The following is a 13,931-nucleotide window of genomic DNA, read 5'->3' as shown; positions in this document are numbered from 1 at the left end:
AAGCACCTCTCCATGGGTGACATGCTTCGTCAAATCGTCTGAACATTTTCTACATACTTCTTACGGACTTATAGGAAGTCAGTACGTGTTCTGGATGCAAGCTCTTGGTCGAGAATAAGGATTAGAAGTATCTTCCATACCCTGTTGGATTGCCGCCCCTCCCTCTCCAAGGTAGACTGAAGTTTTTATATGTGATGCCTCATCCTGTAGGTCTTGGCTGCAATACTATCCTAATGCAGCCTTTCCCAACCATCCCCTCACCCCGCCATTCTCACTGCTATTTCCTTCATGGCATGTATCACTTCCTCATGATCTGTAATTATTGTCTATTTAATAACTAATTATAAATTGTGAGGATAGGACCTAGTAGCCATCATTGAGCAGGTACCCAATTACTAAAGATATATGGCAAAGAAGGCATCTCTTTTATGTGACACTAGAGGCCCAGTGCACGAAATTCACGCACGGGTAGGGTCCCTAGGCCTGGCTGGTGATCATGACTTATCTGTGGGGCGATTGGGGACCCTGCTCACACCTGCCTTGGCTGGCTGGGCGCTACCCACTCACCAGCCGCACCCCCCCGCCACCGCTGGTCGGGGCCTGCGGGCTGGGGGCAGCTCCTGCGTTGAGCATCTGTCCCCTGGTGGTCAGTGAGTCATAGCGACCAGTCATTCCTTCCACTGTTCAGTCAATTTGCATATTAGGGCTTTATATCTATAATAAAAGTATAATATGCAAATCAACCGAATGGCCGAACAATGGAACAACTGTCTGGATGAGCTTCCGAAGCCGGGGCTGCGAGGGCCTACTCTTGCACAAATTTTGTGCATCGGGCCTCTAGTAGATAGGTAAAGCACAACAAAGGAATGTTCATTAAAACTGCAGCCTCCAAATGTGACAGACAGCCCTAGTGATTGGCCCCAGGGTCAATCCGCAAGCACACAGAACAGTTTGCGGAAAGGGGAAAGGGGTATGGCGGGGGGCGTGGCTTCTTATAAAGCTTAGTTTTGTTCTATATAAATTATCACAAGCTAAAAATAAAATGTCATAATCAAGATGCTCATGTGACCTTCTAATAATCATTCTATAATATCTAAAATTCTGTCTGAAAAGCATCTGGACACTAGCCAATTTTTTAAAAGTCCAGAATATTTCAATAGGAAAACTATATTACTTCATAACGTAAAAAAAACAAAATTTTGAATACGACAACAAATGCCTTGCCTTAAAGAACAAATGAATTAGAGATTTCAGAATATTTCTATATGCAATTCATTCTACACAACTACTCACACCTCACAGTCAGACCAGAAGCCGTCACATAGAGACAAAGTTTCATTGTCCATGCACTGGGCAGCCTGCTGAGAGACCTGGTCCAGGTGGGTGGCCCAGGCAGGAAGCCACCATGAACTCTGCTGAATTGTCCTGTACACCCCATAACCTAAGGCATAACACAGCTATCACTTAGTGTGGTTACTCATCAGCTGATCTAACTCATGAACAACCCAGCGATCTCCCATCCACGCTGGGCCCACGGGGTCCAGTGAGCTCCAGGTCACATAGCAAGTGGCAATGGAACTCGGCAAGACCAGATGAGGGACATTAGAAGAACTGGGCCCTGGCAGCAGTGGGTCTCCAGGCTGGTCAACAGTCCTCCAGGCACCGACAGTGACAGTCCACAGCCCACACGTGGCCCCACAGGAGTTACGCAGGGCTTGCAGTTTTTACCACAGATGCCACCTTGACACAATACCTCGAAACCAACGTGTATGTAACTGTACAAGGAAGGAACTCTATACAAACTAAATCAACAAAGTGGAGAAAATGTAATTTATCTTCTCTCCTAATAGGACTTTTAAAATATCCATTTAGAAATGTCAGCAACGACAGGCAAAAACACTGAAGTGATATTCAGTGTACATATGCAGTTACATTTATACACAAATCAGAAAGCATGCTTATAAAGTGGAGTATGAAAAAGGAAGAAAAGGAAAAAGGTAAGCTGCTATTTCTAAGAAAATATTCCATTATTGTAAAAACCATGTAAGTTATATAGCAAAAAATAAGATACTTAAATATTCACCTACCTTTTGAAAACAGTTATATCTCTATATGTGGAAACATGGGTGATTTCCTATATTCTATTTTTTAATGTTTCAATTCTATCACTTTGTATTGAGATATTAATTACAAAAAAAATTAAAGAACTAAAATCTTCAAATTGGCAACCTCAGATCAGATACAAATTCTAAAAGCCAATAAAATAAACATCTCCAAAAGGTTCAATTGTAACTCTTAATTCAACCAAAACAGGATTACAAAGACTTGACAAAGGCCAGGAAGAGAAGAAAAACAAAAACACTGCCAAGAATAGAGTAAGAAATATATGTTGATTATACTCTAGGAAAAAGAACAGGAGAAAAAGATTATTAGTTAGAAAGCAGCATTTCTTTCTTATTTGCTTAGAATAACAGCCATGGGTCTGGAATAACTGCCCAGGCACTCGCCTAGCCCTTGGCCAGACACAGAGCCCCAGCAACAGCAGAGGCTACAATCTTGCACAAGTGAACGGACACTCAGGACAGTTCCAGTGGCACCAATGCAGCTCATCTCAGCCCTGGTGCGGGCACCCAGTTCACGCCCCTGAGTACAAGGCACCTGTCACAGCCCAAGACTCCTTATCCAGCACAGACCTCACACTGCCCAGGGACACATGCCCACTTCCAGACAGTAAGAACCCACGATGCCCATTCCAGCAGGGTGGTGAAAAAGACATCTGAAGAGGCTAAAATCCTGAGTTAGGTATTAAAAAAAAAGGGGGGGGGGGCGCGGCGGGGAGATACAGGGCCTGCCCAGCACACACATATACATGTGTATATACATACACACCCACAGTGAAAGGGCCACTGTCTGAACGCAAAGACAAGCCAGGAGGCACTTTCACACCCAGCTAGTCCACAGAACACCGCAGCATGCACTCCTTTTCTCAAAGAACATGCTTTGGAGTTGGGGCATGTTTCTGCCCTTGCCAACGTGATTGCGATGCACCCTCAGACCCATCTTTGAGCTAAGACAGTGCAAACCTCTGGGAAGTGCCCTCGGCTCTCAGACATCACAAATGCCGAGGACCTGCCACGAGAGCCAAGACCTCGTGCCACACAAACTCCACCCATTTCCCTCACTGACCTTATTTTTTAAAATAAATGTTTGCAAATGTTATGGGTTAAAAAAAAGTGTCATGTTTGAAGTTGCATTCCTTTGATTTTCCTAGAGAGCAAGAACATCCTTTCATATTTTATTGACCATCTGTGTTTCCTCTGACCTGCATGTTTATAGTCTTTGCCATTCAAAACACTTGTCTTTTTAATTTGTAGGAAGCTTTTTTTCTGGTGGTGAGGAGGACAATTCTCTTTTATTCTATAACTAGTGGCCCAGTGCATGAAATTCATGCATGGGGGGTGGGGGGTGGGTGTCCCTCAGCCCAGCCGCACCTTCTCCAATCTGGGACCCCTTTGGGGGATGTCCAACTGCCGGTTTAGGTCGCAATCCGGACCATTGGCTCCTAACCGCTCACTTGCCTGCCAGCCTGATCTCTAACCACTCTGCCTGCCGGCCTGCTTGCCCCCAACTGCCCTCCCCCCACTGGCCTGCTCACCCCCAACTCCCCCCCCCCCCCCCGCCGGCCTGCTCGTCCCCAACTGGCCCCCTCTGCTTGCCTGATCTCGCCCCCAACTGCCCCCCTTGCCGGCCTGATTGCCCCCAAATGCCCTCCCCCCCTGGCCTGATCGCCCCTAACCACCTCTGCCTCCACCCCGCCATCATGGCTTTGTCCAGAAGGACGTCTGGAAGGTCTCCCAGTCTAATTAGCATATTACCCTTTTATTAGTATAGATAGTCCTATGACCCATCAGCACCATCCTTTAAAAAAATCATTGATGTTTGTTAGGGAAACAGTATCATTTACTAGTAATTTATGGACCCACCTGTGGAAAATACAGTGGAGGGAATCCAACAGGGAAAAGTGATAAGGGGCCCTGGCTGGTTTAGCTCAGGGTTAGAGTGTTGGCCCGCAGACCAAAGGGTTGCAGGTTCGATCCCCGGCCCGTCAGGATTCATGTGGAAGGCAAGCAATTAATGTGTGTCTCTCACATTGATGTTCTCTCTCTCTCTAACCTCCCCTCCTCTCTAAAAATTAATGGGAGGAAATATCCTTGGGTGAGAATTTTTTTTTTAAAAAGTGATGAAGGGTGATGAAGTGACAGAGAGGGACACACCCAGCTGGGTGGTGGCAGACTCCCACCTCTGCTATTGCACAAGTCAAGGTCTTAAGTATAGCAACTACAAACATTTATAGTCAACCTGCAGAAGCTGTTACAAGAGGTGCTGAAGTCGGGTTTCGGAGTAATTTCCAGCTAAATGGAGTAGCCTCCCAGATACCTGTCCATCCCAAGGATCAGAGCAAACTCATTTCCAAAGAATCATTGGAACTCTCCAGCCGCAGGGCCATTCTAAGAAAGCACTAAGAATAGAGGTCAGACTGCACCATCCAGCCTCCATTTTGCTAGACCTCCTGGTCAAGACACCTCTCCTTCCACACTACATCTGCCCAACTCTGTCCCCGCTGCCACAGCTCAAATCTCACCTCTCGGGGAAGTGCTCCCAACTCCAGTCCCTCTTGTCCGGGGTGTGCTGTTCTTCATACACTCATCACTGGGCTGTTCACTTCTTTGCAGACTGCCTGCACCACACCTTGTCTGTACTGCCCGCCACCATGCTCACTGGGAGACTCAAGTGCTCAAGCGCTGCTTGGCTGAGTGGATGGATGATTTCTTTCCCTCAAGACCACCTGAAAGCACGTTGTAGATTCAGGGGTCTTCATTCACATCCAAACCAAAGGAAACCAACCACATGTCCTCACTTTATGCTCTCGCCGGGGTTTGAGCTAGGAAAGCAACCCTCTATCCTATGCATGGCCTCAAGTGCACACACACAACACATTCAACGGGCTAGAATCTTCACCCTGAAATCAAGAACACTGCCCTTCTTTAGCATTCTGCCACAAGCAAGGACACCTATGACCAGAGCTGATCCCAGGTCCTACGATAATCCTGAAGCCTCAGGCATACGTACCCCATTTCCTCTTCCTTCCCTTCTTCCTCTCAATTTTAACTCTCCTGTCTCTCATTTGTTAAAATAAATGGGGAAGTAGATTCAAGGAAATTAAGACATTGCTAAGCCGCACTTGATCCACTCTTTCCTTTGCTAGCTGTGTGCTCCACCACACTTCATATCACAAGGACGGCAGATATCCCTGCCGACTCTACACTGAGTCCACCTCCCAGAAGGTTCTCCAGAAAAGGCAGTGAAAACACCAAGCTGGGGGTGTGGACCAGTGAGTGACAGCTCAAAATGGCAGACGTGACTGAAATCGAGGACAGTTCCAGGGAATGCAATGCTGGCCAGGACCTTTGGGAGCAGGGTGGAACTGAATCTGTACCACAGGAGGAGGAGAAACCTGATTCACCCCAAGTTCAACTCACGTCCTAACTGGGCAGTGTGCCAAATTAAGCTGGCAGCTCGCATTATCTGATTCCCTACCTGAAAAAGCAAGGCTGCCACCACGCCTCCCCATGCCAGGCCTCTGCTGGCTCCCACACTCGCCACCACAAAGCACATCTGCCTCAAGTCTACCTGTGTTTCAGTCTGGAAAGAATGTTTCTTATTAAGACGACCATGTACTATACAGATGCCTTGCTCTTGCTGACATGAGTCAACTTTTAAAAGAAAACTCATAGAATTCCAGAGTGGAAGGGGTTCCGAGACATCTATCAGCCATTTTTAGACTTCCATGAGCTAGAGAGTCACTGGGTGCTCATTTACACGCACACACATTTCTGAGCCCCAGCCCAGAAATTCTCACTCAGTAGGTCTTAAGTATATTTCCTTTCCAAAAGGTTAACTCAAAAGTTTGAATGTTATGGCTTTTCACTTCATTTTAGGATTTTAGGATTGCACATGCAGTAAGAGTTTATGCACTTTATGCTTCTCTGCTTCAGACAGCGCACAATCTCTGGATGACAGCAAACTGCTTGGTTACTGCTGCTTGAGGTCAGCAGACATTAGTGCCCATTTTACAGATGGAGAAAGAGGACAAAAGAGGAAAAATCTACAGCATCAGTAACTTGCAGGAAGAATGGAAACTTGCACATTTCTTACAGCAGAAATCAATGTAGTACTAACTAGCCCTAGGCATCTACCTGAAACTAGAGTTCCAACCCAGGAAAAGGAGATAAGGCTGTAAGAAAAGACCCTTTTTCTTTTCCTTTCTTTAATTTGAATCAGGATTCTTAGACACATAAGGTGATGAAAGGAGGGGAGGAAGACTGCCCATTTAAGACTTCCTCAATCAGATTATAACGAATTATGTACTTGAAAATTTATTTGATTAGGGGCACACATTTAAAATACTCCTCGCTGGGAGAACTCCAGCCTGGGTCTGGCAGCTTTCTAGGGTTTTGGTTGGGTGAACAGTGTTATTTCAAGAATAGTCCTATGAGTTGTTAAACTAGGGAGCAAAAGAAATTCAAAGTTCCCACTGGTCCAGGAGCTGAGACGGAAAGCCACAGGCGTCTAACTTAAAATGCTTCCTGGGATGGGGGTAGGGCGAGAACAGCAAGAAAAACCACAGAGTAAAAGTCAGCAGCACTTGAGCAGACAACTCCACCACGTGTGGTGGTCACATAGACCAATTTTCCTAAAACTCCACCCCAGCAGAGGAACAACGGGCCAAGGCCACGGGCTGGCAGCAGACTTTCAGCGGGAAGCCCTGTGCAAATGTCTAAACACCTCTCTCCCCCATCTCTGAGGAGCTCCAATCCCGGCACAAAGTAACCCTCACCTACCTGCAACAAACTGCCTCTCTGAGCACAACACTCGGTGCCACGGGTTGTGGCTTCCCCAGTGACAAGCTACATAAGAAACCCACCACTCACTTTGCAGCTCCTCCACTGCCTTCATCATTGTCTGAAGATGATGACGTAGAAGAACCAGGAAAGTACGCTGAGTCCACATGATTGGGGCTGCCGCTCGGAGCTGGGTTGATCGGGGAAGATCTTTCATACAGTGGAGTATGTTTTCCTTCATGAGGAATGTTACTGTAGTTGTTCTGCTCAGTCAGATTCTTTCCGCTTGTTTCCAAAGTGAGGGCCGGCTCAGCGAGGCTGTAATGGTGTGGACCCTGACCCGGAGCACCTGGGTTGGGCCCCTGTGGAGCCTGAAACAGAGGGCAGAGAGGGCACAGGTCACACACGCATACCTATGGGACCCAGCTCCCGTTAGCATTCTTGGTCTTGGCTGCATTTTTAATTCAACAAACACTGGCACCTGCTTCACATATCAATTCAAGAGCTTAAGACATTATTTTAGTATTCGTTACGATTTGATGCATATGCAGCTAGCAAGGCCAGCTGTCCCCCAAGGCAGGCAAACCAGCTGCAGAAGGAAGGAAAGACTTACCACGGGCTTGGCTTGCAGAGAGGTCTGTGGAATGTTGAGCATCTGGGGGGGAACATACGGTGGCACTATCCCAGGCATTCCAAACGGATGTGCTCTGGCTGTTTCATCAACACGGAGAGAAAACAATAAAACAACTGTGAGCAGAGGACACCTCCCCAGGACACTGTGGTGGCCAGCACGTGTCCCATCTGTCTTGTATGTCTCAGATGCCAACACACCACTGGTCCCACTTCTCAGAAACCTTTAGGAAATCATGTTTAACAGTAAAAAACATATTTTATGACGACCAATTTTATATACTGGGACTAGATTTTTTTAACTTTTAAGAATCTTCAGTTAACTTTTGATAGTGTTTTTGCTTTTGTTTCCTTGAATGCCTAGTTAATCCATCGTTAACTGGCCAGGAATTCTCGTGCACCTGTCCCGCTGCTCACTGCTGACAAACCCCGACCCCTGATTCTGCAGCACTAATGAACAAAACAGGGGCAGGACACTCCCCCCTCCATCTGTGGAGCAACAGAACTTCTCTGTGTAAGCTCAAACTAGGTTCTTAGCTATTAGCAAGCTTTTAAATACAAAAAGTGAAATGCGGTCATTGCTGCCTATACTTTGTTTTTCATTGTTAGCAAAACCATGATCAGGTGACACATTTTAACATGCATTACAGGATCAGTAATGTCGGATGCTGTGTTCTTGCAGAACATGGTTTTATAAACCCGTTCTGGTGTATGCTGGCATTCATTCATTATCCTCATGCGTCACAGTGACACACAGAACAGAAGCCACATGGAGAAGCAGTTGCACACACAACATCAGGACTGGGTCCTGTGTCAGCTCTAAGGTGTAACAACAGATCAGTCAACCTGACCAGCAGCCCGGATACTTCCACGTCCATAACCCTCAGTGTCTCCCTACAGGTCTGAGGAGAAGTGGCCAGGAGGGTGCAGTCAGCCACACAAGCAAAGTCAGCAGAGTGATCTGCACCCAGCATTCAGTGACAAGGAGCATGGCCTGATGTCAAAACTTTGCTCACTTCTTCCCACCCACGAGAACTCATGAGCCTTGGAAGCCACGATCCCTTGGAAGATCCTCTCAAAGTCACTTGCACTCAAGCTCATGGATGTCCTACTCCTGTGACCTGGCTCATAGAAGTAAGAGCTCAACCCATCTTTCACTTCCCACCAAACAGAGACAATTGTGGGACAGTAGCTGGGGATGATTATGTTGCCACGATTACATATGGGGCTGATGGCACATGTACACACACACGCACACATGCTCACCACATACACACTGGCATCACACACACACATACCACAAGACATTCCTGATCAAACAGTAAGTCTATAAACATTTAAACCTCCAAGTGGACGACCCTGTAACTGTTAAAGTCCCTTCTCAGGTAAGAATATCATGAAATCCATTCAAGCTCTAATAATGTAATTTGAATCACTGTAAAAAATCTAGTTTGCAATCTCTTGTAGCTGACCTACCACACTTAAACTCCTGAGCATACACATGAAATGCTGAACGCAGCCATCAGCATGCCAATGAAGATGATTTTTGTTTCACTCTATTTTGGCCATTATCTTACCTAATAAGAGACAAACATGTAATTGACCGTACCTCCGCTACGCCACCAGCCAATCAGGAGTGATATGCAAATTAACCCAACAAAGATGGTGGTTAATTTGCATACTTGCGTCGTCGCCATGGCGATGACCAGGTGTTCTGCCCCACCCCTGGTATCTCAGGGCCTCTGGGCAGCGTGGGAAGGAGGGGCTGGAGCGGAAAGAGGTGGCTCCCGGAGCAGAAAGAGGCGGCTCCGGGGCCGGAGTGGAAGGCAGTGCCAGCAGCCAGGGAAAGGAAAGCCCATTCTAGCATGAATCTTCGTGCATCGGGCTTCTAGTATACTATAAACTTCCTGAAAAGCACAAACTTGCCGAAACCGGTTTGGCTCAGTGGATAGAGCGTCGGCCTGCGGACTGAAAGGTCCCAGGTTCGATTCCGGTCAAGGGCATGTACCTTGGTTGCGGCACATCCCCAGTAGGGGGTGTGCAAGAGGCAGCTGATCGATGTTTCTCTCTCATCGATGTTTCTAACTCTGTATCCCTCTCTCTTCCTCTCTGTAAAAAATCAATAAAATATATTAAAAAAAAAAAAAGAAAGAAAAGCACAAACTTTCCTTAAAACCAAAAAACCCCAAGCTATATTAAAACTTGAAAGCAACAATTTCCATGGAAAGAACATTTTCTAAAATCATACTGCAATCACTGACCTCAAATAAACTTTGAGAATCCACAGAGCTAGTTACCACTATCATAACCTAGTCCAACTAGTGAATTAATGGCTCTCAAAGCTGCAGAAATGCCTAATAAGCCAGGGCCTGTCTGTGGGAACTTCATGTCTACTGGTGTTGGCAGTTCTCATTCTCAAAGCCCTCGTGCAGCTAAGCGGAGCCACAGACTTGTCTTCTACGTGACAAGGGCATCTTTCTCAGAACTGGCACTGACTCACGGGGTGGAGGGTAACACCACCAGTTCCTCGTTCTCCTCCTTTCACAAACACTAGAGAGGCAGTCTTTGTTAGAAAAGTACATGGACTGAAGACAGAAGACAGGACAACAATGTTTAACATGAAAAATATTTTCATCATCCAAAAATTATCTTTTAAATATAAAGGTCTCTTTGAGAATGAAAAGCACCCATTGCAACCCTTACAGCTGTGCTTAGTTAGCTGTGCACTCTGGAAGAGAAGACGTATCATTCCAGACTCACTGCCTCAAATCACTTACTATGCTTGTATGAAGCTGTCCAGCTTTTCTCTAACTCAAAAGAGATTTTTTTAAAAGAAAGGTATTAACCAAGAACAAGAAGCTCTACTGAGAGCTTGTTAGCCCTACCTCAACCTAACAAATACTCATCTATTACTGGACGTATTACTGCACATATTACAACAGAGATGCTACATTAAATAAAACAAACAATAATAAAGTAATACTTTTTAAAAATTGTATTTGCAGTAAAGCACTGAACAGACTGTCAAATTACAGCGGGAAGGCTGGGAGGGGGGGAAAGAGATCAACCAAAGGACTTGTATACATGCATATAAGCACAACCAATGGACACAAGACACTGGGGGTGTGGGGGGTGGGATGAGGGAATTTGACAGGGGGTAGGGGAGGCTGGGGGAAGGTCTATGGGGGAAAAAAGGAGATATATGTACTACTATATGTAATACTTTAAACAAAATAAAAAAATTGTATTTGCAGATAGGTGCTGATATGTGATTTTCAAGTGCTACTAAAAAATATAGCTTTGAAAATTCAGATTCAAGGATTAAATAAATCAATATATTCTCTACCAAATAACTCTAATTTTCCATGCTTGCAAAAAACAAGGTAGAATTTTCCAACTACATTAACCATGTTGAAATGGATTTACAGTTGATTGCTGAACAGCACAGGCTTGAACTGCATGGATCCACTTATATGGGGATTTTTTTCAATAAATACAGTCAGCCCTCTGTATCCTCCAGGGTTTCACATCCAACCAACCTCAAATAAAAAACAGTACCAACCTCAAATGTAAAACAGTACTTTCAATCTGCAGTTGAGAGCCCGCAGATGCGTTGTTCTAGGCCATTTAATACAAGCGACTTAAGCATCTTGGGATTTTGGTATCGGGGTGGGGGTTCTAGAACCTATCAATCCTCTGTAGATACCAAGGGATGACTACAATTGGGTTTTGGGGGAGTCAAGTTATATGGGGATTTTCTTTTTTTTAAATATATTTCTTTATTGATTTCAGAGAGGAAGGGAGAGGGAGAGAGAGAGATAGAAACATCAATGATAGGAGAGAATCACTGATTGGCTGCCTCCCGCACACCCCCCACTGGGGATCGAGCCCGCAACCCGGGCATGTGCCCCTGGCCGGAATCGAACCTGGGACCCTTCAGTCCGCAGGCCGACGCTCTATCCACTGAGCCAAACCAACTAGGGCTATATGGGGATTTTCAATAGCACAGGGGGTTGGCACCCCTAACCCCACATTGTTCAAGGGTCAAATAAATGTATTTACTCAGCATTAATATTCTATAGACGTTAAGGCGCATGTAAAGTTATATTGCTACTGGCAGTAGAGTTCTTGGGCTCCCCAAGAGCGAGAGAGAGGAAGCCGCAGGAAAATTTCCAGTGTGTGAAGCTTATGCTCGAGCACAAGGGAGGCAGCACAGAGGAAAGGACGGTCCCCTGACCCGGCTTCACGCTGGCTCTGCTGGGCTTTGATACGCTGGTGGCAAAGCGGGCTTGCGGGAAAAGGCAGACTTTTTGAAAAGGTGGGCTTGTGGAATTTTTAATTTCAGGTTTCGGGTGAATTCCTTTTGCCTGGTAATGACTTTGCACCTGCGCTGAGGGGGTAGGATGGCAGACTGCTCATTACTGCCACCCTAGGAAGGGCAAACAGTGGTCACACCTTGGTCAACTGCACATTCGAATCAGTAGTTTAAGCAGGTAGTTAAAGGGGAGATAAAATCAGCTGCCTATGTTTTTGAGTAGGGAGTGAAAAGGTGGTGACACTTCTGTGGTCCAGCGTTCCTTCTGGCTACCTGGTATCCTTGGGGTCCGGGGCCTGGGTCACTGTGCTATCTCAATATGAAGGAGAATTTCATGTAATTGTTTCCATCCTCTCATAGATGAATAGCTCCTGAAGGCAGGCTGGGTTGGAGGCACAGCGGGAAACCAGTGGCCTACGGAGTTCGGTCTAACAGGCCGAGCCAGACTGAAGGACAGGCAGGAGAGCAGAGGCAGGGAGGTAGGGGACTTCGGGGCAAGAGGACACAGGAGGCATCCTCGGCTTTTAAAAAACTGAGTTTCCAGTGAGCACCAACTCTCAGAAGCCCAGAGCTGTGCAGCTGGTGGCTGCCCAGAGCTGCAGTGCCAGCCAGGCCCCCCAGGGAGAGCTCTAGGCCACCATCCAGGAGAAAAGCCCTCACAATGGAAGCTTCAGTACAGGGCTGAGAAAAGTAAGATCATGATAAAGCAAGCAGGCATATTCTGAGTGGCACCTAAAAGAATTACAAAATCAATCCAGGGAAGCACATTCCAGGTCAATGTAAACAAGAACTTTCTGAGAATGAGGGTGGATCGACAATGACAAGGGCTGCTCTGGCTGCTTGACTATGGGTACAGGAATGTTCCACGCCAAGAGGGGGCCTGGAGCTAGTACAAGCACTCCTTGCATTTTATGACCCTGAGTTTGGATAGCGCACATGTGGACCTCACAGGATTCAGTATTATTAAGTCCACCTGGTGCCTGAATCTTGAATAGCAAGAGCCTGGGTAGTGACATATTCATCCCAAATTGTATCCAAATCTATTCAATTCCAGGGCTCACTGAATCAGAGTTTGAATCACAGGTGTTTAATAGCAAAAGGTTCTTGTGCTTCCATTGACTGAATGAAGATCCAGAAAGTAGAGAAGGACACAACTCTCACCCACTTACATGGTTTCACGTCTATGATAAAACAGGACAAATCTGTTTCTGCCGATCTGTGTATTTTAGAAAAGCAAACCTAAAACCACAGTCTAATGGCCTTTATTTGGAAGTCACTGGTGAGCTGAACTGGCATTCCTTCTCGCGGGAACACACACCTTGCTGTCAAACCAGACAGCAGCCAAAGAAAGGATGTATTTTCACTTCTTCCAAAATGACCAATTTTCAGGTTTAAAAACACACCAAACTTTCAATAAACCATAAGACTAGACAGTGTATATCATTTCATACCACATCAACTAAAATAAACTCACTAAAAACTGAATGAAAGGTCACGGGAACAGAGTGAGAGAATTCGATGAGCCCAAAATGATCTGCTTGGGGATCTAAGAGAAAGAATATCTTTGCTTTCCTCTGGCAAAGTCTACCCTGTCAGACCATGAAGGCTGACAACAGAGCCATTTGCATTAGTTTCAAAAAGATAAAAATCGAAAAAGATTAACATGGCACCTCTTGAAAAAGCAAGTATGGAATGACATGAAGAACACAGCATTTCTTTAAAAATCAAAGCACTACTATTTATTCTATATTATGTGGTTAGAAAATATAAAAGTCTGTTTGAGGGAAGACACATGACTTAGAAAAGCCTAATGTATTTCTTTAAAGAAAGAAAAATGTGAAGCAAATATTATTTGTTAAACCTGTTCAGTGGGTACAATACTGCTCATGATACTATCTTTTGTACTCTTTTGTTACAAAGCTTCCTATATAATATCCTATATAATAAAAGGGTAATATGCAAATCCACTGAACAGCAGAACAACTGGTAGCTATGACATACACTGACCACCAGGGGACAGACACTCAACACATGAGCTGCCCCCTGGTGGTCAGTGCACTCCCACAGCAGAAGCCAGGTTCACC

At 45.7% G+C, this 13,931-nt stretch overlaps 1 protein-coding gene across 2 annotated transcripts in view; it reads right to left on the bottom strand.

Moving 5' to 3' along the window:
• Nucleotides 1-13,931, bottom strand: part of FAM120A (family with sequence similarity 120 member A) — a 107,733-nt gene that overhangs the window by 43,844 nt on the left and 49,958 nt on the right. For both annotated transcript variants that reach the window (XM_079790694.1, XM_079790695.1), the window contains exons 6-7: nucleotides 7,516-7,613; nucleotides 6,993-7,273 (exon numbers count right to left, since the gene is read on the bottom strand). In XM_079790694.1, coding sequence (XP_079646820.1) covers nucleotides 6,993-7,273; nucleotides 7,516-7,613 — 379 coding nt within the window. The remainder of the gene's footprint in view (nucleotides 1-6,992; nucleotides 7,274-7,515; nucleotides 7,614-13,931) is intronic.

Source organism: Cnephaeus nilssonii, assembly GCF_951640355.1.
Source record: "Cnephaeus nilssonii genome assembly, chromosome: 14".
NCBI classification, from domain to species: domain Eukaryota; kingdom Metazoa; phylum Chordata; class Mammalia; order Chiroptera; family Vespertilionidae; genus Cnephaeus; species Cnephaeus nilssonii.
Note: the sequence above shows the minus strand (reverse complement) of the source record. Positions and strands in the feature narration are given on the sequence as shown.